At 46.4% G+C, this 21,144-nt stretch overlaps 1 protein-coding gene across 2 annotated transcripts in view; it reads left to right on the top strand.

The window, feature by feature from the left end:
• Positions 1 to 21,144, top strand: part of NMT1 (N-myristoyltransferase 1) — a 44,826-nt gene that overhangs the window by 8,058 nt on the left and 15,624 nt on the right. The window contains exons 2-3 of one of the 2 annotated variants that reach the window (XM_016931615.4): positions 12,328 to 12,436; positions 17,225 to 17,369. In XM_016931615.4, the coding sequence (XP_016787104.2) occupies positions 12,328 to 12,436; positions 17,225 to 17,369 (254 nt within the window). The remainder of the gene's footprint in view (positions 1 to 12,327; positions 12,437 to 17,224; positions 17,370 to 21,144) is intronic. The other variant, XM_063799579.1, reaches the window with a different exon arrangement.

Genomic DNA, 21,144 nt, shown 5'->3' with positions numbered 1-21,144 from the left:
GGAGTGCAGTGGCGTGATCTTGGCTCACCACAACCTCCACCTCCCAGGTTCCAGTGATTCTCCTGCCTCAGCCTCCTGGATAGCTGGGACTACAGGCACATGCCACCATGCCCAGCTGATTTTTGTATTTTTAGTAGAGATGGGGTTTCACCATCTTGGCCAGGCTGGTCTTGGAACTCCTAATCTCGTGATCTGCCCACCTCAGCCTCCCAAAGTGCTGGGATTACAGGCATGAGCCACCACTGCGCCCAGCCAGACTTTAGTTTTTATAGTGAGGCTTGAGATTTGCATCTCCACTGGTCTCTTTGACATCTCAGAGGATCCATTCTGAACTTGCTAGATTTCTTTCCCCTGCTGAATTGAGTTCTGCATCTTGAGTCTGCAGCAGTGTGAATCCTATCTTTGGCTCCATTTAACAGCCTATGGACGTTCCCAAACTTGGGACCCAGTTTGTCTCTCCATGATAGACAAATATTTTTTTCAGAAGTCATTCTAATCGCACCACTGCACTCCAGCCTGGCAACAGTGAGACTCCATCTCAAAAAAAAAAAAAGTCATTCTAGTGGGTGAGATTTCTGCCAGCATTGAGCCACTGCTCAACATATTCTTGATAATGGTCTCTGAACAGCATTTGATTTTACCTTGGAGTTGCAAAGTCAAAGTCTAACTCGCCAAACAAACTCAGTGTGGAATATACACATTTGTCTCATTCCGGTTTTAAGGAGTTTAGTATACCAGAGCTTTTGTGACCTCTAAAAAGCAGTTATCGTCCATGACAAGAATTGGCTTGTTCACCCTCAGTACTCTGGCTTACTGTCCCAGGGAGGGCCGAGGGTGGCAGCAAAAGTGGTCTTTTGTAATCCCTTTTTATAACCTGCTGTTCTCTTCACAGACCTCCCAGGGTACCTTTTTTTTTTTTTTTTTTTTTTTTTTTGTGAGATGGAGTCTCACTCTTTCACCCAGGCTGGAGTGCAGTGGCGTAATCTCGGCTCACTGCAACCTCTGCCTCCTGGGTTCAAACGATTCTCTTGCCTCAGCCTCTCAAGTAGCTGGGATTACAGGCACCCGCCACCATGCCCAGCTAATTTTTATTTTTTATTTTTGAGACAGAGTCTCGCTCTGTCGCCCAGGCTGGAGTACAGTGGCGTGGTCTTGGCTCACTGCAAGCTCCGTCTCCTGGGCTCACGCCATTCTTCTGCCTCAGCCTCCTGGGTAGCTGGGACTATAGTCGCCTGTCACCACGCCCGGCTAATTTTTTGTATTTTTAGTAGAGACAGGGTTTCACCGTATTAGCCAGGATGGTCTCGATCTCCTGACCTCATGATCCGCCCGCCTCGGCCTCCCTAAGAGCTGGAATTACAGGCGTGAGCCACTGCGCCTGGCCAATTTTTGTATTTTTTAGTAGAGAAGGGTTTCGCTATGTTGGCCAGGCTTGTCTCGAGCTCCAGACCTTAGGTGATCTGCCCGCCTTGGCCTCCCAAAGTGCTGGGATTACAGGCATGAGTCACTGTGCCCAGCCCCAGGGTACCTTGATGGCAGTACTAAAGTGTTTTTATTTTTCCCATCATTTGGGATTCACAAGCAGTTTTTGATATAACTAATTGGTGGGAATGTGCGGAGTTGGGGGTATTGCACTGAGTGATCCTTAGCCGCAGAAGTACAGAGACTAGACAGCTGATACTGATTCATGCCATGTCATTTCCTTCTGGGCATCTTTGCCATTTCATTCACCTCTCTTTGGTCTTTCTGAGTACTAATAGGATTATTAGTGAACTTACCATACTTCAAGAGTTAATTGATTTGCAAAAGGATTTCCTGATGTCTAAAAGTAGAATCAAAAGGATATTAGAGGTTAGAGTTTATTTTAATAAGTTTCTCTGGAATATTTGAATTTCTGCCCAAAAAATTCATTTTTTATTTGAGGCAAGGTTTCACTCTGTCACCCAGATCGTAGTGCCATGGCGCAGTCCTCCTACTTCAGCCTCCCGAGTGACTGGGACTACAGGCTAATTTTTTTGTCTGTGTGTGTAGAGACAAGATCTCACTATGTTGCCCAGGCTGATCTCTAACTCCTGTCTTTTTTTTTTTTCAGTGGTAGAAAACAAGTGGTGGCTGGTCCAAGTGCAGTGGTGTTTACGACTAATTTGTCATAACCAGCTATAGATTTCTTTGTTCCTTTTCCACTCCCACTGCTTCACTTGACTAGCCTTTGAAAAATAAAAGTAAAAAGCAAGTGGCCATGAGATCTGAGAGCTATAGTGAAAAAGAAAAGTGGCCAAATTTGTGAATTTTATTTCCCAAACTTTTTTTTCTTATGTTGTAAACCTGTGGTCTGTGTTTAAGACATTGAAACCATTAGAAGTAGTTACAGTAGAGCTTTTTTGTTTGTGCTTTATTTACTTATTAGAGATGGGGTCTCACTTTGTCACCCAGGATGGAGTACAGTGGCTATTCACAAGCGTGGTCGTGGGGCACTACTACATCGTGAGACTCCTGGGCTCAAGAGATCCTCCCGCCTCAGCTTCCTGAGTAGCTGGGACTACAAGTTCACACCACCACACCTGGCTGGCCTGTTTTAACTTCTCAAGGAGTAGGACAGAGCCTAAGGAGAGAGAAGACAATGAATAAGAAAATTAGGGCTGGACGTGGTAGCTCACATCTGTAATCCCAGCATTTTGGGAAGTTGAGGCAGGTGGATAGCTTGAGTCCAGGAATTCAAGACCAGCCTGGGCAACATAGAGAAACTCTGTCTCTACAAAACATATAAAAATTAGCCAGGTATGGTGGCGTACGCCTGTAGTCCCAGCTACTCAGGAGGCTGAGGTGAGATGATCGCTTGAACCTGGGAGGTTGAGGCTGCAGTGAGCCATGATTGTGCCACTGCACTCCAGCCTGGGTAACAGAGTAAGAAACTGTCTTTAAAAAAAAAAAAAAAAACTCAGTATTTTTTTATTTGAGATGGAGTCTCACTCAGGCTGGAGTGCAGTGGTGTGATCTCAGCTCACTGCAACCTCCCCCTCCCAGGTTCAAGCGATTCTTCTGCCTCAGCCTCCCAAGTAGCTGGGATTACAGGCGTGTACCACCACCACACCTGGCTAATTTTTCTATTTTTTTAGTAGAGATGTGGTTTTGCCATGTTGGCCAGGCTGATCTGAAACTCCTGACCTCAGCTGATCCACCCACCTTGGTCTCCCAAAGTGCTGGGATTACAGGTGTGAGCCACCGCACCTGGCCAATTTTTTTTTTTTTTTGAGACAGAGTCTCTCTCTGTTGCCCAGGCTGTAGTGCAGTGGCGCGATCTCAGCTCACTGCAAGCTCCGCCTCCCGGGTTCACGCCATTCTCCTGCCTCAGCCTCCCGAGTAGCTGGGACTACAGGCGCCCGCCACGATGCCTGGCTAAGTTTTTGCATTTTTAGTAGAGACGGGGTTTCACCATGTTAGCCAGATGGTCTCGATCTCCTGACCTCGTGATCCACCCGCCTCGGCCTCCCAAAGTGCTGGGATTACAGGCGTGAGCCACCGCGCCTGGCCTATTTTTTTTAATAAAAAAAAGAAAGTTGATAATTTAAAATCCCAATCAGTAGCTCAAGAGCACAGCATTTCCATTGCTCTCATAGAATATTAACACAGCTGTCCTGTGCAAACAGAACTGAAGATGTTTTGCTGACCCTCTTTTGGGCTCTAGCTTTTCAAGGTCTTATTTTAGTCTATTATGCCTGTAAAGCATCAGTCAAGCATATAATTGTTGAACTGTTAACTGTGTGCTCAGCACAACTAGAGGCGCTGTGGGAAACAGCTGTATAAGATGTAGTCTGGCCGGGCGCGGTGGCTCACACCCATAATCCCAGCACTGTAGGAGGCTGAGGCAGATCACTTGAGGCCAGGAGTTCGAGACCAGCCTGGCCAACATGGTGAAACCCTGTCTCTACTAAAAATACAAAAATTAGCCGGGCATGGTGGCACATGCCTGAAATCCCAGTTTCTCAGGAGGCTAAGGAAGAGAATCGCTTGAACCCAGGAGGCGGAGGTTGCAGTGAGCCAAGATGACGCCACTGCACTCCAGCCTGGGCAACAGAGCAAGACTCTGTCTCAAAAAAAAAAAAAGATGTAGTCCCTATTCTTAGGAAATTGTTAATGTCATTGGGAAACCAAGAAAGCAATATATTATTATATATTAAGTGTTTTAGGAGATTATAGTTTTAAAACAGGCAGACATCAGAGAACTGGAATAGTCAGAGCTGACTTTCTGGATAAAACATGACTCACTTTCCTCATTACTTCTAATGCTTGCTCCTCTCAAACACCAAAGCTGTGTTCTATAGCCCAGTGTGAGGAAACAATATTCTCTTGGCTTTGGAGGATTCTCAAATCAATTCTTATAGGGAACGAAGCCATAGCCTTTGGGGGGAAATGGCCCCAAGCCAAGTCTTTAGAGATTGATGGCTCCTCCCTAGATGCTAGTTGGTTGGTTGATAACCAATTTGCCTCACATCTCTGGGCCTTAGTTTCCTCATCTGTAAACAACAAGTTAAGCCAGATGGTTCTGAGATTCCAGTGTTGGAAGCTCAGCTTCCCCTCCCCTATGATAGAGCTTTTTCTTCCCAGGCATGCAGTTTTGAGTGGATTGCATCATCCAGTAAGACTGAGAGGAGGCCCACATATGGACCCTCGCTGCTCCTGTTGTCTAGAAGTTCCTCTTCTCCTGCCGTTCATCTGCCAGCTTACCCTTACCTCCCACCCGCTCACATACCCAGCATTGTGCTCTATTTCTAGAAATAAGTACTGAAGTTCGTTTTCCATCTCCTCCCCAAGGTCTGAATTTATACAGGAGCATCCTTAGGATGTCTTACATCTTTGAACTTGTAACATTTTGGTCTTCGTTAAAAGATGACTTTTTTTTTTTTGAGACAGAGTCTCGCTCAGTCGCCCAGGCCGGAGTGTAGTGGCTGGATCTCCGCTCACTGCAAGCTCCGCCTCCTGGGTTCACGCCATTCTCCTGCCTCAGCCTCCCGAGTAGCTGGGACTACAGGCGCCCACCACCACGCCCAGCTAATTTTTTTGTATTGTTTTTTAGTAGAGACGGGGTTTCACCATGTTAGCCAGGATGGTCGCGATCTCCTGACCTCGTGATCTGCCCACCTCGGCCTCCCAAAGTGCTGGTATTACAGGCGTGAGCCATCGCGCCCAGCCGAGATGACATTTCTTGATTGCTTTTCTGCTCTGTTCCTGGATCTTTTATTCTAATTCACCCTGTATTTGCTAGGTTGGTCATTGATGACTTCTTGAGTTGATCAACTTTAGAATGTAAGTCTCACAATTTTTGTATGAACTGCCATCTGCCTTCTGGGGGAGGAGGCACTTCTGTCGCTGCACCAAGGCAAACTTTACTGAATTCTCTACTCTTTATTTTGGAACCAAGTGAAACAAGTTGGACTTTGGTTTGCTGTATTCTAAGATTCTGGTTCTGGCCAATCTCAGTTTGAAATAAGGTGACTGGCAGCTTAGATCTGTGAGAGATTTCTGTTTCAGTGTGCCGAATCGCAGCATGCCCTAGGATTCCCACCCAGTGGGTGTGGACTTCAAATCCCTTTAAAAAGGATGCCAGCCAGGCACGGTGGCTCATTCCCATAATCCCAGCACTTTGAGAGGCCAAGGCAGGAGGATTGCTTGAGCCCAGGAGTTTGAGCCCAGCCTAAAATTAGCCAGGCATGGTGGTGCACACCTGTAGCCCCAATTACTCAGGATGCTGAAGCAGGAGGATTGCTTGAGCCAGGAGTTGGAGGCAGGAGTTGGAGGCTGCAGTGAGCCATGATCGTGCCACTGCACTCCAGCCTGGGTGACAGAGCAAGACCCTGTCTCAAAAATGAACAAACAGCTAGGTGCGGTGGCTCACGCCTGTAATCCTAGCACATTGGGAGGCTGAGGTGAGTGGATCACTTGAGGTCAGGAGTCCAAGACCAGACTGGCCAACATGGTGAAACCCCGTCTCTACTAAAAATATAAAAATTAGCTGGGCCTGATGGTGGGCGCCTGTAATCCCAGCTACTCAGGAGGCCGAGGTGTGAGAATTTGCTTGAACCTGGGAGGTGGAGGTTGCAGTGAGCCGAGATCACACCACTGCACTAGAGGCTGGGCAACAGAGCGAGACTCTTGTCTTAAAAAAAAAAAAAATGGCTGGGCGCGGTGGCTCACGCCTGTAATCCCAGCACTTTGGGAGGCCGAGGCTGGCAGATCATGAGGTCAGGAGTTCGAGACCAGCCTGGCCAACATGGTGAAACCCCGTCTCTACTAAAAGTACGAAAAATTAGCCGGGCATGGTGGTAGTCCCAGCTACTCAGGAGGCTGAGGCAGGAGAATCGCTGAACCCAGGAGGCGGAGGTTGCAGTGAGCTGAGAACACGGCACTGCACTCCAGGCTGGCAACAGAGCAAGACTCCGTCTCAAAACAAAAAAAAAAAAAAAAAAAAAAGAGGCCAGGCACAGCCTGTAATCCTAGCACTTTGAGCGGCCGAGGCAGGCAGATCACCTGAAGTCAGGAGTTCAAGACCAGCCTGACCAACATGGTGAGACCTCATCTCTACTAAAAATACACAGATTAGCTGGGTATGGTGGTATGTGCCTGTATTCCCAGCTACCCAGGAGGCTGAGGCAGAAGAATCACTGGAACCTGTGATGAGGAGGCTGCAGTGAGCCAAGATTGTGCCATTGCACTCCAGCCTGGGCGACAGAGCGAGACTCCATCTCAAAAACAAAAAACATGAATCAAGAAACAAACAAAAAATGATGCCAAATTCCTGGAGAAGGATTAGCCTGGCTTCTGTGGGGTCCTCTAGTTTTGTTTTCCCTTAGTCCAAATTGAGGCCATTCTTCTGTGAAGTGGCGTTGGCTTGCTAGGATGCTTTTTGAAGTTCTACTCTCAAGGCCTCTGAGCTTGGTTCCCTATGAATAATTAAAATTATTATAATTACCATGAAAGCTAACTGGAGTGGGCTCCTTGGAAGTCTGGTTTTGCTGAATTGGTTGTCTTCTGTTTGGGGGTGTTGACTGTAAGACTATGTGTACTCATAATGTGTCCTCACTGATGGGGCTCAATACTTGGTAGCTCAGTGAAAATGACTCATTAAAGAAAAAAAAAAAAAGTGGCCGGGCACGGTGGCTCATGCCTGTAATCATAGTACTTTGGGAAGCTGAGGCAGGTGAATCACCTGAGGTCAGGAGTTTGAGACCAGACTGACCAACTTGGTGAGACCCTGTCTCTACTAAAAATACAAAAATTAGCTGGGTGTGATGGCACATGCTTATAATCCCAACTACTTGGGAGGCTGAGGCAGGAGAATCCCTTGAATCTAGGAGGCGGAGGCTGCAGTGAGCTGAGATCGTGCCATTGCACTCCAGCCTGGGCAACAAGAGTGAAACTCTGTCTCAAAAAAAAAAAGAAAAGAAAAAACAACTTCCCTGTGTTCTTCAGCCATGTGCTTGATGTACAAGTTGAAACAGGATTTTTGCTCAGTAACTGGCTGCTTGTACAAATTCAAGCCAATATAAAGAAAATGAAATTTGCTCTCTGATTTTAATTTCGGTCTTGGAGATTTCTAGATACTTGTATTGGCAATGCATAAAGCAGAACAAGAGTTCAGCCCAAGATCCTTCCACAAAAATTGGGTTCATGAGGTGATAGCTACATGGAAGTATCTCCGCTAAATAGCAAGAACAAAGGCAGGAAGGTAGTTTTTACAGTGATTTTGCGTATTTGTAAAGACTTTTAAAGTTGGAAGAAGTAATTATTTTCCTTCCCCATGTGAAATTATGTTTAGTAAGTATCCAGTTGGTTAATCTACAGCAGTTCTTCACCTTACCTTTTTGATTCTTTCTTTTGTAGAATTATAAAAAGTTATTCTTACGGTGATTCATATTACCATAATTTGTTCCATAAGCTGTTATGGAACCAGCTAATTTGTGGTTATGGACCAGATAATTTGTTCCAAAAGCTGTTATGAATAAGAATTTATATTATAAATTGTATCCAACAATGGGACACTGCTTTGTGTCCTAATATCAGCCAGGTCTTGTTTGTTTGTTTTTTGAGATGGAGTTTTGCTCTTCTTGCCCAGGCTGTAGTACAGTGGTGCAATCTTGGCTTACCACAATCTTCACCTCCCAGGTTCAAGTGATTCTCCTGCCTCAGCCTCCCGAGTAGCTGGGATTACAGGCATGTGCCACCACGCCCGGCTAATTTTGTATTTTTAGTAGAGACAGGGTTTCTCCTTATTGGTCAGGCTGGTCTCGAACTCCCGACCTCAGGTGATCCGCCTGCCTTGGCCTCCCAAAGTGCTGGGATTACAGGCGTGAGCCACCGCACCCAGCCTATGAGCCAGTTTTTAAATCTTATAATGCTTCACATAATCCTGAGACTGAAGTGAAAATATCTGGAGTAGGAAAACCACAGAGTTGTCCTAGGCTGCAGATGGTCCTGTGTGCAATAACAAAATTGAGTTACTAAGAAGAAGAAGTTATCTTTAGGCCATAAATGACTTTATGGTTTCTGTTGTTTGCCATGGCCTTGGGGGTTTTGCTGAGCATCTGGTTTTAAGGAAGTTACCTTATTTCCCCTTTGAATGTTCTCAGTCTTCCTTCCATGTTAATGCCTTCTGGGTCTCATTAATATCATACCAAGTAGGTGTACTTGCATCTAGACTTCATGACCTTATGCTTGGACTAAAGGAACCTTCAGACTTAACTGGATCTCTCCCTGTCACAGTCTTTCTGCATCAGGGGCACTGAGAGGCCCGGCCAGATGGAAGCTGTGGGAGGCAAGAGTGGACAGCGTAAGTGGGAAATGAGGGTGATAGGCCTAGGGAAAAATTGGGCTTGATACCTTCCAAGTTAAGAAGCTGCTGTTACTCTAGGATTTCAAGCATTGGGGGGACACATGGAAAGCCATTTTCACAGAGGTGAGTCCCACAGCTATATAGAGTTCAGGTGATGCAGAAAGATTGTGAAGGCAAAGAGATCCAGAAAAGGCTGGAGGTAACTTAAGTCCAAGGGTAAGGTCATGAAGTCTGGATGTGAGCATTCCTCCCAGGAACAGGAAGAGATAGGAGAATCTGAAGACATTCTGTGAAGAGAATTGGCAGCATGTGATTTCAGATCACTTTCTCCCTGTATATATATATATATACACAGTATCTGTCTGTGAGATGATAGTAATATTCATAATAACTCCAAGGCATTTTGAGACCCTGAAGTCTTTCTGAATTATAAATTGTATTTAACATAATGTTAATGGAAAATTGTATTTTATATTGTTTTAATTCTTGGGGGTTTTGGTGTTTTTTTGTTTGTTTGTTTGTTTGTTTTGAGACAGTGTCTGGCTGTATTGCCCAGGCTGGAGTATAGTTGTGCGATTTTAGCTCACTGCAGGCTCCTCCTCCCAGGCTTCAAGCCAACCTCTCAACTCAGCCTCCCCAGTAGTTGGGACTACAAGCGTGCACCACCACACCTGGCTAATTTTTGGATTTGTGTTAGAGACGGGGTTTCGCCATGTTGCACAGGCTGGTCTCAAACTCCTGAGCTCAAGTGATCCGCCTGCCTTGGCCTCCCAAAGTGTTGGGATTACAGGCATGACCCACCGTGCTGGACCTTTCAATTATTTGAAAATTGATTATCTAAAATATACAGTTAAAATTACCTCTGCGTTTAGCTGATTCTACGGATTAGGATTCACTGTACTCAGGTTGGACTCCTAATTTTGACTTTTCTTTTTTTCTTTTCTTTTTCTTTTTTTTTTTTTTCCCCCAAGATGGAGTCTTGCTCTGTCGCCCAGAGCTGGAGTGCAATGGCATGATATTGGCTCACTGCAACCACCGCCTCCCGGGTTCAAGCAATTCTCCTGCCTCAGCCTCCCAAGTAGCTGGGATTACAGGCGCATGCCTCCACGCCTGGCTAATTTTGTATTTTTAGTAGAGGCGGGGTTTCACCATGTGGGTCAGGCTGGTCTCGAACTCCTGACCTCATGATCTGTCCGCCGCGGCTTCCCAAAGTGCTGGGATTACAGGCATAAGCCACCGCGCCCAGCCAATTTTGAGTTTTCAGTGTGGCTAAGAGGCTGAGCATGGTGGCTCACACCTGTAATCCCAGCACTTTGGGAGTTCAAGGCAGCAGGATCACTCAAACCTAGAGTTTGAGACCAGCCTGGGTAACATAGGGAGACCCCTGTCTCTATTTTTTAATTTAATAAAACATTAATGAGGCTAAGAAACTTTTTGCTTCATTCATTGGGTGTGTCATGTAGGGGAAAGCAGCACAAGGAAGTCCCCTTGATCACGTGCACACATGCACACGTGCATACACACAGACATGTTTCTTTTATTTATTTATTTAATTTATTTATTTTTATTTTTTGAGACGGAGTCTCACTCTGTCGCCCAGGCTGGAGTGCAGTGGTGCAATCTCGGCTCACTGCAAGCTCCGCCTCCCAGGTTCACGCCATTCTCCTACCTCAGCTTCCCAAGTAGCTGGGACTATAGGCGCCTGCCACCACGCCTGGCTAATTTTTTGTATTTTTAGTAGAGACGGTGTTTTACCATTTAGCCAGAATGGTCTCAATCTCCTGACCTAGTGATCCGCCCGCCTCGGCCTCCCAAAGTACTGGGATTACAGGCGTGAGCCACTGCGCCCGGCCACATGTTTCTTGTAATCTCTCCATGGCAGGAGTAACTGGGTGCTATTGTTGTTTTAGTTTCCCAAGATTCCTAATGCTGGGTTTTGCCAGTGGTGATCCCTCAGTCTGAGCTTGCCGACAGTTGTCCTCAATCCTGCAGATCTGATTTAGGCATTTCTTTTTTTTTTTTCCCTTTTTTTTTTTTGAGACGGAGTTTCGCTCTTGTTTCCCAGGCTGGAGTGCTGTGGCGCGATCTTGGCTCACAACAACCTCCGCCTCCTGGGTTCAAGCAATTCTCCTGCCTTAGCCTCCCGAGTAGCTGGGATTACAGGCATGCGCCACCATGCCCGGCTTATTTTGTATTTTTAATAGAGACGGGCTTTCTCCATGTTGGTCAGGCTGGTCTCGAACTCTGCACTTCAGGTGATCCGCCTGCCTTGGCCTCCCAAAGTGCTGAGATTACAGGTGTGAGCCACCACGCCCAGCCTTTTCCTTTTTTTTTTTTTTTTTTTTGAGACAGAGTCTCGCTTTGTCACCCAGGCTGAAATGCAGTGGCATGATCTCGGCTCACTGCAAGCTCTACCTCCCAGGTTCACACCATTCTCCTGCCTCAGCCTCCCGAGTAGCTGGGACTACAGGCGCCCGCCACCGTGCCCGGCTAATTTTGTTGTATTTTTAGTAGAGATGGGGTTTCAACATGTTAGCCAGGATGGTCTTGATCTCCTGACCTCATGATCCGCCCGCCTTGGCCTCCCAAAGTGCTGAGATTACAGGTGTGAGCCACTGCGCATAGCTGCCTTTTCCTTTTTTTGAGACAAGGTCTGTCTGTCATACAGGCTGGAGTGCAATTACGTGATCTCAACTCACTGCAACCTCCACCTCCCGGGTTCAAGCAGTTCTCCTGCCTCGTCCTCCTGAGTAGCTGGGACTACAGGCATGTGCCACCAGGCCCCAGCTAATGTTTATATTTTTAGTAGAAACAGGGTTTTGCCATGTTGGCCAGTCTGGCCTTAAACTCCTGACCTCAAGTGATCCACCTGCCTCGGCCTCCCAAAGTGTTGAGATTACAGGTGTGAGCTACCACGCCTGGCTGATTTGGGCATTTCTCATGATTGACCATTTTGGACACAGATTGTGGCAATGTTAATGTGCCTTTTTCCTCATCCCTCACTCCCTTTTCATACTGTCTTGTGCTCCAGATCCAGCTGGGGAAAATCATGAAACCTAATACATTTGGGAGGTGGAGGAAGGAAGGGCAAAGCATTCCAGAAAGCCCATCACTGCCTTTTGGCTGTCATCCTTTTACATTCAGAGTTCAAGGAAGTATTGTGGTATGAATGCCTTGTTAACAATTATCATTCGTCTTTGGTGCCATTACCCTGGCAATATAAAGAAAATAAGCAACATAAAAGCAAGAACGGAAAAGGCCCTTTCACACAAATAGGACATCCCTTGCCCAGCACTCCCTCCCTGAAAGCCGAGGGGGCGCGAGTCAGGAGGAGTGCTGGTGTCCTCCAAATGCCCTTTCTGGACCTGCGTTCTTCAGCCTGCTTCTGAAGCCAACAGGCTTGATTAAGTAAGGTCTGGCTCCACAGAAAGCTCTTTGTCAGGGGTAACACAAAACAGATTTTTTTTAAACCCTGCATTAGTATTTACTTTTTGTTACAGTGGTTTGAGTCCAGCCAATGACACTGGAGCCAAAAAGAAGAAAAAGAAACAAAAAAAGAAGAAAGAAAAAGGCAGTGAGACAGATTCAGCCCAGGATCAGCCTGTGAAGGTAACAAGGAGGTTCTGTTTTTTGTGACTGAGTCACTTTTTCACATGAGAGAGTTTTGAGGTGAATGTATAGGATCAACTTGGATTGACGTTCTCCACTGGTATTACTTCAAGATGGAAGAGTTGGATCCCAGTGCTGTCCTCTGCTGCCCTAGACCTAGGTGATGAAACTGCTCTCAGTACCCTAAAAGACACAGCAGGTCAGACACTGACTCCCAAGCATGGTGCCCATCAGAATGGACAGGTGCATACTGCATGTGCTGCTGTGCCAGTGCCCTGGGGAGCTACGTGTGACAGCCCCTGGCGCCTAGAGCAGTGGTTCTCTGTCTTAAGTCCCCACCGCTCTGACAATGAAAGGCCCCCCCTTTCTTTTTGAGACAGAGTCTTACTCTGTTGCCCAGGCTAGAGTGTAGTTCATGATTATAGCTCACTGCAACCTCCACTCCTGGGCTCAAGTGATCCTCCCACCTCAGCCTCCCAAATAGCTGGGACTGCAGGTGCATGCCACCACACCTGTCCAGTTTTTTGTTTTTTTTTTTTTAATTTTTTGTAAAGATGGAGTCTCACTATGTTACCCAAGCTGGGTCTTGAACTCCTGGGCTCAAGCAATCCTCCTGCCCTAGCCTCCCAAAGTGCTGGGATTACAAGCGTGAGCCACTGCATTCAGCCAAAGACTTCTTCTTAAGACCTTTATATATTTGCAAACATTCTCTTAATGCCATAGTCATTATAATGAAAGCCATGAGTCCCACAGAGTCTTTCTGAGTTCTACTCCATGAGAACCACTGGCCTAAGGCTTACAACCTGAGAGTGATGCGCTGGCATGAAACCCAGAGATATGGGTAAGGATTGTTTTGTTTCTTAAATAAAACAACATTACAAAATAGAACAATTGCAGGTAAGTGTTGTCGTCTTCAAAGTAGGCTGACAGAGGCAGGGGGACAACTCAAACATATTCATAATTCACCTTTTAAAACTGCCTCTGAGACCAGGGGTGGTGGTTTATGCCTGTAATCCCAGCACTTTGGGAGGCCAAGGCGGGTGGATCACCTGACGTCAGGAGTTCAAGACCACCCTGGCCAACATGGTAAAACCCTGTCTCTGCTAAAAATATAAAAAATTAGTTGGGCGTGGTGGCAGGCGCCTGTAATCCCAGCTACTTGGGAGGACAAGGCAGGAGAATCGCTTGAACCCAGGAGGCAGAGGTTGAAGTGAGCTGAGATCACGCCACTGCACTCCAGCCTGGGCAATAGAGTGAGACTCTGTCTCAAAAAATAAAAATTAAGTGGCCAGGCATGGTGGCTCACGCTTGTAATCTCAGCACTTTGGGAGGCCAAGGCGGGTGGATCACGAGGTCAGGAATTTGAGACCAGCCTGGCCAACATGGTGAAACCCTGCCTCTACTGAAGATACAAAAAAAAATTAGCCGGGCGTGGTGGCACGCACCTGTAATCTCAGCTACTCAGGAGGCTGAGACAGGAGAATCACTTGAACCCAGGCGGCAGAGGTTGCAGTGAGCCGAGATCACGCCATTGCACTTCAGCCTGGGCGAAAGGGTGAGACTTTGTCTCAAAAAAAAAAAAAAAAAAAAAAATTAAAAAAAATTTAAAAAAAGGAACTGCCTCTGAAACAGTTTATAAGCCTCGCAAAAATCCATACTCATTCCAATATACCCACACTTTGCTGTATGCCTCAAATGTTATGCCTCAGCTTGAATCTGCTACCTTATTGAGATATGACTTCAAGTAATTTTTTTACTATTTCCAATATAAAACCCGCTATGAAAAAAATACCATTATTATTTAATACCATGTTGCACTTCATTTAAATTAGCTCCAAACCATCACCATCCCTACAAGGTAGGTAGGGGTCTTCCCTTTTTATTCATTTAATTTATTTTTGAGACTCTGTCATTCAGGTTGGAGTGCAGAAGTACGAACATGGCTGACCGCAGCCTCAACCTCCTGGGCTCAAGCAATCTTCCCACCTCAGCCTCCTGAGTAGCCGGGACTACAGGTGTGCACCACGACACCCAGCTAATTTTTTTATTATTTGTAGACATGGGGTCTCCCTGCATTACTCAGGTTGATCTCTAACTCAGGCTCAAGAGATCTGCCTGCCATGGCCTCCTAAATTGCTGAGATTACAGGAGTGAGCCATCACACATGGCCGAGAATTTATTTAATAAACTGCAAGGGGAAGAAAATTAAAATGCCACTTCCCAGGCCTAAGCAATATGAACATATTGGTTTATATTCTTTCTTTCCTTTATAATCTAAGTGAAAAACAGAAAACTAAATAAAAATATTAGAAGAAAATGTATGTAGTTTTATTAACCTAAGTCTGACATAGGACCCAGAAGCCATAAAACAGAAATTGACAAATTTAAAACTTTGTAGAAGTCAAAAGATAAACAATAATCTGGGAAAATATTTGCAACATATGTATTAGTTTAAAATAATTGAATGAATAGGCAGTTCAGAAAGAAAAAATGTGTAATCAGTAAATAATAAGATGGTTAAAGTCATAATGGAAGAAATGACCATTAAAGCAATAATTATTTCTCTTAGATTGGCATAGATTAAGGCTTGGTAAACTTTTTTTTTTTTTTTGCGAGACGGAGTCTCGCTCTGTCGCCCAAGCTAGAGTGCAGTGGCGCAGTCTTGGCTCACTGCCAGCTCCGCCTCCTGGGTTCACGCCATTCTCCTGCCTCAGCCTCCCGAGTAGCTGGGACTACAGGCGCCCGTGACCACACTGGCTAATTTTTTGTATTTTTAGTAGGGAGTAGGGACGGGGTTTCACTGTGTTAGCCAGGATGGTCTCGATCTCCTGACCTCGTGATCCACCCGCCTCGACCTCCCAAAGTGCTAGGATTACAGGCGTGAGCCACCGCGCCCGGCCACTTTTTTTTTTTTTAATAGGGACAGGGGTCTCACTATATTGCCCAGGCTGGCCTTGAACTCCTGGGCTTAAGCAGTCCTCCTGCCTCAGCCTCCCAAAGTGCTGGGATTACAGGTGTGAGCCACCAAGCTCAGCTGAGCCTTGGTAAATCTAATGGTGAGGGTCAGGAGCTACTCTCATACACTGTTCGTTGGATTACTGATAGTCTCTTTTTAGAGAGCAAATTGATGATAAATCATTTCAAAAGTGCATACCTTTTGACCCAGCAGGCCTCTTTCTTAACTTCATCCTACAGAAATATATATCCCAGTGGGTAAAAATAGATGTATAAGAAAATTTATGCTGGGTGTGGTGGCCTGTAATCCCAGCATTTTGGGAGGCTGAGTTGGGCAGATCGCTTGAGCCCAGGAGTTTGAGGCCAGCCCAGGCAACATAGTGAGACCCCGTCTCGATAAAAAAACAAACAAAAAAATTACCTGGGCCTGGTGGCACACGCCTATAGTCCCAGCTACTCAAGAGGCTGAAGTGGGAGAATCCCTTCAGCCCATGAGGTTGAAGCCGCAGTAAGCCATGATTGTGCCACTGCACTCCAGCCTGGGCAACAGAGCGAGACCCTGTCTCAAAAAAAAAAAGAAATTCACTGCAACATTGTTGTATTACTAAAGAACAAAATCACCAAAATGCCCATGAGTAGGGGGCTGGCTAAATATACTGTGGTCCATACATACAGTGGACTTGGTAGAATGGGTAGGTCCATGTGTTTTCACCTGGAAAGGTCTCTAAGACAGTCTTTAAAGAGCAGTTTGTACGATAATATTATATGATCCAATTTTAGTTTTTGAAAAGTGTGTGTGCATTTGGAACTTGTATGCAAAAAAGTCTGGAATTATATTTGCCTCTTCTCACCTTCCCAAGTGAAGACTATTCATCACAAAGATTATATTTGGGGGATGGGATTGTTGGGTGTTTACTTTCTATGTGTCTTACACATTTCTGCATTGTTTGAAATTTACATTGAGCATGTATTACTTTTGCCATCAAACAACATAAGACTAATAAGGGGAGAAACCCTGCGGGCAGCACCCACCCATCATATAGCTCATTGTCAACCACTTTTTCTCTGGTTGTAATGACCTCTGGGATTAGGACAGAGGAACCAAACCCCTTCTTTGAATTGTACCCTTTAACTCTTTTTTTTTTTTTTTTTTCTTTTTTGAGATGGATTCTCACTCTGTCACCCAGGCTGGAGTGCAGTGGTGTGATCTTAGCTTACTGCAACATCTGCCTCCCAGGTTCAAGCAATTCTCGTGTCTCAGCCTCCTGAGTAGCTGGAATTACAGGGACACGCCGCCATGCCTGGCTCATTTTTTGTATTTTAGTAGAGACAGGGTTTCACCGTGTTGCCCAGGCTGGTCTTGAACTCCTGAGCTCAGGCAATCCACCTCCGTCGGCCTCCCAAAGTGCTGAGATTACAGGCATGAGCCACTGCGCCCAGCACTCTTTTTTTTTTTTTTTTTTTTTTGAGACGGAGTCTAGCTTTGTCGCCCAGGCTGGAGTGCAATGGCGCCATCTCGGTTCACTGCATCCTCCGCCTCCCAGGTTCAAGTGATTCTCCTGCCTCAGCCTCCCAAAATAGCTAGGATTACAGGTGCCCGCCACCACGCCTGGCTAATTTTTGTATTTTTAGTAGAGACAGGGTTTCACCATGTTGGTCAGGTGGGTCTCGAACTCCTAACCTCAAGTGATCCGCCCGCCTTGGCCTCCCAAAGTGTTGGGATTACAGGCATGAGCCACTGCACCCAGCTCCCCTTAACTCTTGAACTCATAATTAATCAAAAGTCTTACTAACATAATGGGCCTTTTCTCTCCCCAACTTTGTCTTGTCCAGATGAACTCTTTGCCAGCAGAGAGGATCCAGGAAATACAGAAGGCCATTGAGCTGTTCTCAGTGGGTCAGGGACCTGCCAAAACCATGGAGGAGGCTAGCAAGCGAAGCTACCAGTTCTGGGATACGCAGCCCGTCCCCAAACTGGGTATGTACATGCTTGCTTTCTTTGCCAGGTCAGGGGCGAGGGATCTGCCTCAGCTGTGCCTTCATGAGGGTTTCATGCTGAATTACTGTAGGGAGGGCAGTAGAGTCCTGGAGTTCCTTGGTAGTTGTTTTCAGAGGGTGGTTTTTAAAAATGCAGCATAAAGACTATCATTCAGAGACCTTACCATTTTATAGCAGCACACCTTGAGAACAAATAATGATTCTTGCCAACAGCACTGGCTCACACCTGTAATCTCAGCACTTTGGGAGGCCGAGGTGGGAGGATTGTTTGAGCCCAAAAGTTCGAGACCAGCCTGGGCAACATGGTGAGACCTTGTTTCCACAAAAAGTAAAAAAAAAAAAAATAGCTAGGCATAGTGACATGCACCTGTAGTCCCAGCTACTCAGGAGGCTGAGGTGGGAAGATCACTTGAACCTGGGAGGTCAAGGCGGCAGTGAGCTGAGATCACGCCACCGCACTCCAGCCTATGCGACAGGAGTGAGACCCCCAACTCAAAAAACGAACAAACCAAAAAACCCAAAAAAAAAACAAAACAAAACTATTGGCACATGAAGAGTGGGAATGTCTGCCCAGAGGTCTTTTTTCCACTTAGGTTTATAGAGACTTTGTCTGTTTGTCTGGGCACATGTTTATTCCCGGAATGGGCAAAGTCCCCAGCCTCTTCCCCTTTGTCTCCTTGCCAATGCATGCTTACTAAATGCAAAGTGGTTTGAGATTTTGCTTAGCAGTGATGGTTCAACAACAGGAATACCATATATAGATTTCATTAGCACCCCTTAAAAAAGCTATAATGAACTGCTAAAGGGGTGGAATAGGCAGAATATCTAAAAGGATTCTGGAAGGGACTGGATCCTGTTAGACGTGCCTGCCAAGACTGAGCCAAGCCAACCTTGATGGCTGACTTCAGGACTCAGCTGACAAAGTTTCTGAAGTGGTTGTAACATGATTCTGGACCCATTGGTGGCCTAGTTCCTGTTTTCTTTGTGACTGGGAAAGTAAGTATGTTGAAAAAAACATATTCCAACACCAAATGTAAATGACTTTCAGCTTGTCCACATTACTGCTCCCCTCCAGAAACACAATGAGACTTCACTAGTATGTTCGGTGCAGAGGAGGAGGGTGGGGCAGGGCCAGACAGGGTAGGGCCAAAGACTGGTGAGGGGAGGAAGGCAGCTGTGCCCAAGGAGATTTGTTTGCTGCAGAGGTTGGGAGCAGCTAATCCATGAGGCCTGCAGACCTGCAGGATGGGCATTGCCTAATTGCTAGTAGAAATGCAGTTTGTCGGGCCCCACCCCAAAGCTGCAGAATCAGAACTGCCAGAGGATTTCTGTCCACTTTGAAAGTTTGAGAAGCTCTGCTCTAGAGCGGATGCAGTTCTTAGAAGCTTGGTCACAATAGAAGCAAGCTGAGGAGGTGCATCCCCACAGGTGAGGGAGAGCAGAGCACTGCCCAGGTGGACAAGAGGGGTGCTGATTCCCCCATCACCGTGTGTGTTTGGCTGCCCTCATCGGCCAGGTCCCAGGCCCACTGGCTAAGCCCTCCAGCAAGGCTTTGGGCCACAGGGTAGGGTCCCAGTGACCAGTTTCTCGCTGAGGAGCAGGAAAGATGCAGAGAGCCACACATCTCACCTCTGAATGAAATCCCTGATGAGGTGTTGTGTGGTGGCTGCCATGTATCTTGGCTCTGTTTTCAGATGGCATTTTGGAGTTTTGGTTTGATTTTATTTTTCCTGAGGAATTTGCAAATGAGTAACCTTGCTACATTCTTCACAGATAGTGGCACTTGGGAAAGAGGCAGATTGAGGCTGGGCGCAGTGGCTCACGCCTGTAATCCCAGCACTTTGGGAGGCCGAGGCAGGCGGATGACCTGAGGTCAGGAGTTCGAGACCAGCCTGGCCAACATGGTAAAACCTCGTCTCTACTAAAAATACAAAAACTAGCTGGGCTGGTGGCACGGGCCTGTGATCCCAGCTACTTGAGAGTCTGAGGTGGGAGAATCACTTGAACCTAGGAGACAGAGGTTGCAGTAAGCTGAGATCGCACCACTGCACTCCAGCCTGGGCAGCAGAGCAAGAATGCATCTCAAAAATGAATTTAAAAAAAAAAAAAAAGAGGCAGCTTGGGATTAATTTGCTTCTGTTCCTCTTCAGCCCAGCATACTTTGTTTTCCTTTCACCTGTAAATGTAGAAAGTGCTTCAGTTTAGTTCTCAGAAAACTCAAGAGAAAACCACACAGTTGCTCATACGGGCCCTGACACTTTGAGGAAGGAGGAACAAGGTCTGGTTTTATTTCTTCTGGCTTTGCCTTCTGTGCAGTGTGTGGTGTCGGACTCCATGGAAGAGCAGTCACCCTGAGCATCTGACTAGTCTGCCTTTGAGGTCCAGGGTCAGTCAAGCCCCAGTTAGATTCCTTTGTTTGTGTCAGCCTGTAAAAAGTGCCACCTTGGCAGGCGTGTTAGCCTGCATGGCTGAGGCGTCACCCTAGTTCTGAGTTTTCTCAGGGGTGGTGGTACCTACAGCTTCTTGCCCTAATTTTTTTTTCACTTAATTGGAGGACTAATGATTATAAATCTCGTGCATATCAGCTGCACTGTGTTTTTACAGTACTCTCCACCTTCTTGGGAGAGTTTTAATTAGATGGTATTCCACTAAAGAAACCTACAAGTCTCTCTTATTTATTTATTTATTTATTTATGAGACAGAGTCTCACTCTGTCGCCCAGGCTGGAGTGCAGTGGCGTGATCTCGGCTCACTGCAACCTCTGCCTCCCAGGTTCAAGCAATTCTCTGCCTCAGCCTCCCGAGTAGTTGGGATTACAGGCGCCCACCACCATGCCCGGCTAATTTTTGTATTTTTAGTAGAGACAGGGTTTCACCATCTTGGCCAGGCTGGTCTTGAACTCCTGACCTCGTGATCCACGTGCCTTGGCCTCCCAAAGTGCTAGGATTACAGGCATGAGCTACCGCACCCGGCCCTCTCTTTTATTTTCTTGAGACAGGATCTCGCTCTGCTGCCCAGGCTGGAGTGCAGTGGTATGATCATGGCTCACTGCAGCCTTGATCTCCTGGGCTCAAGCAATCCTCCCACCTTAGCCTCCTGAGTAGCTGGGACTACAGGTGCCTGCCACATGCCTGGCTAATTTTTAAATTTTTTGTGGAGACATGGTTTCACTATGTTGACCAGGCTGGTCTCAAACTCCTAGGCTCAAGCTGTCCTCCTGTCTTAGCCTCCCAAAGTGCTGGGATTATAGGCGTGAGCCACTGCACCTGACTGAGACCTGCAATTCTTTAGAAGCTTAAAATTATCCTAGGTTTACCATGGAAAGGCCTTCTTAGGCCGGGTGTAGTGGCTCAATGCCTGTAATCCCAGCACTTTGGGAGGCCAAGGCAGGAGGATTGCTTGAGCCCAGCAGCTCAAGACCAGCCTGGACAACAGGGAAAGACCTCGTCTCTACAAAAAAATTTAAAAATTAGCCAGACATGGTAGCACATGCCTGTGGTCCCAGTTTCTCAGGAGACTGAGGTGGGAGGATCGTTTGAGTCCTGGAGGTCGAGGCTGTAGTGAGCCATGATCGTGCCACTGCACTCTAGCCTGGGTGACAAAGCGAGTCCCTGTCTCAAAGATTAAAAAATAAATAAATAAAAATGAAAGGCCTTCTTAGCAGAAGTGTTTTAGTCTGTGTAACAACTGTAAGAGCCGCAGATGAACTTTTGATCCCCCACTTCAGATCATGTCATTCTTCTTTTTAAAGTCAC

The sequence above is a fragment of the Pan troglodytes genome, chromosome 19 (assembly GCF_028858775.2).
Source record: "Pan troglodytes isolate AG18354 chromosome 19, NHGRI_mPanTro3-v2.0_pri, whole genome shotgun sequence".
Classification (NCBI taxonomy): Eukaryota; Metazoa; Chordata; class Mammalia; order Primates; family Hominidae; genus Pan; species Pan troglodytes.
This window is presented reverse-complemented; position numbering and strand designations above follow the sequence as displayed.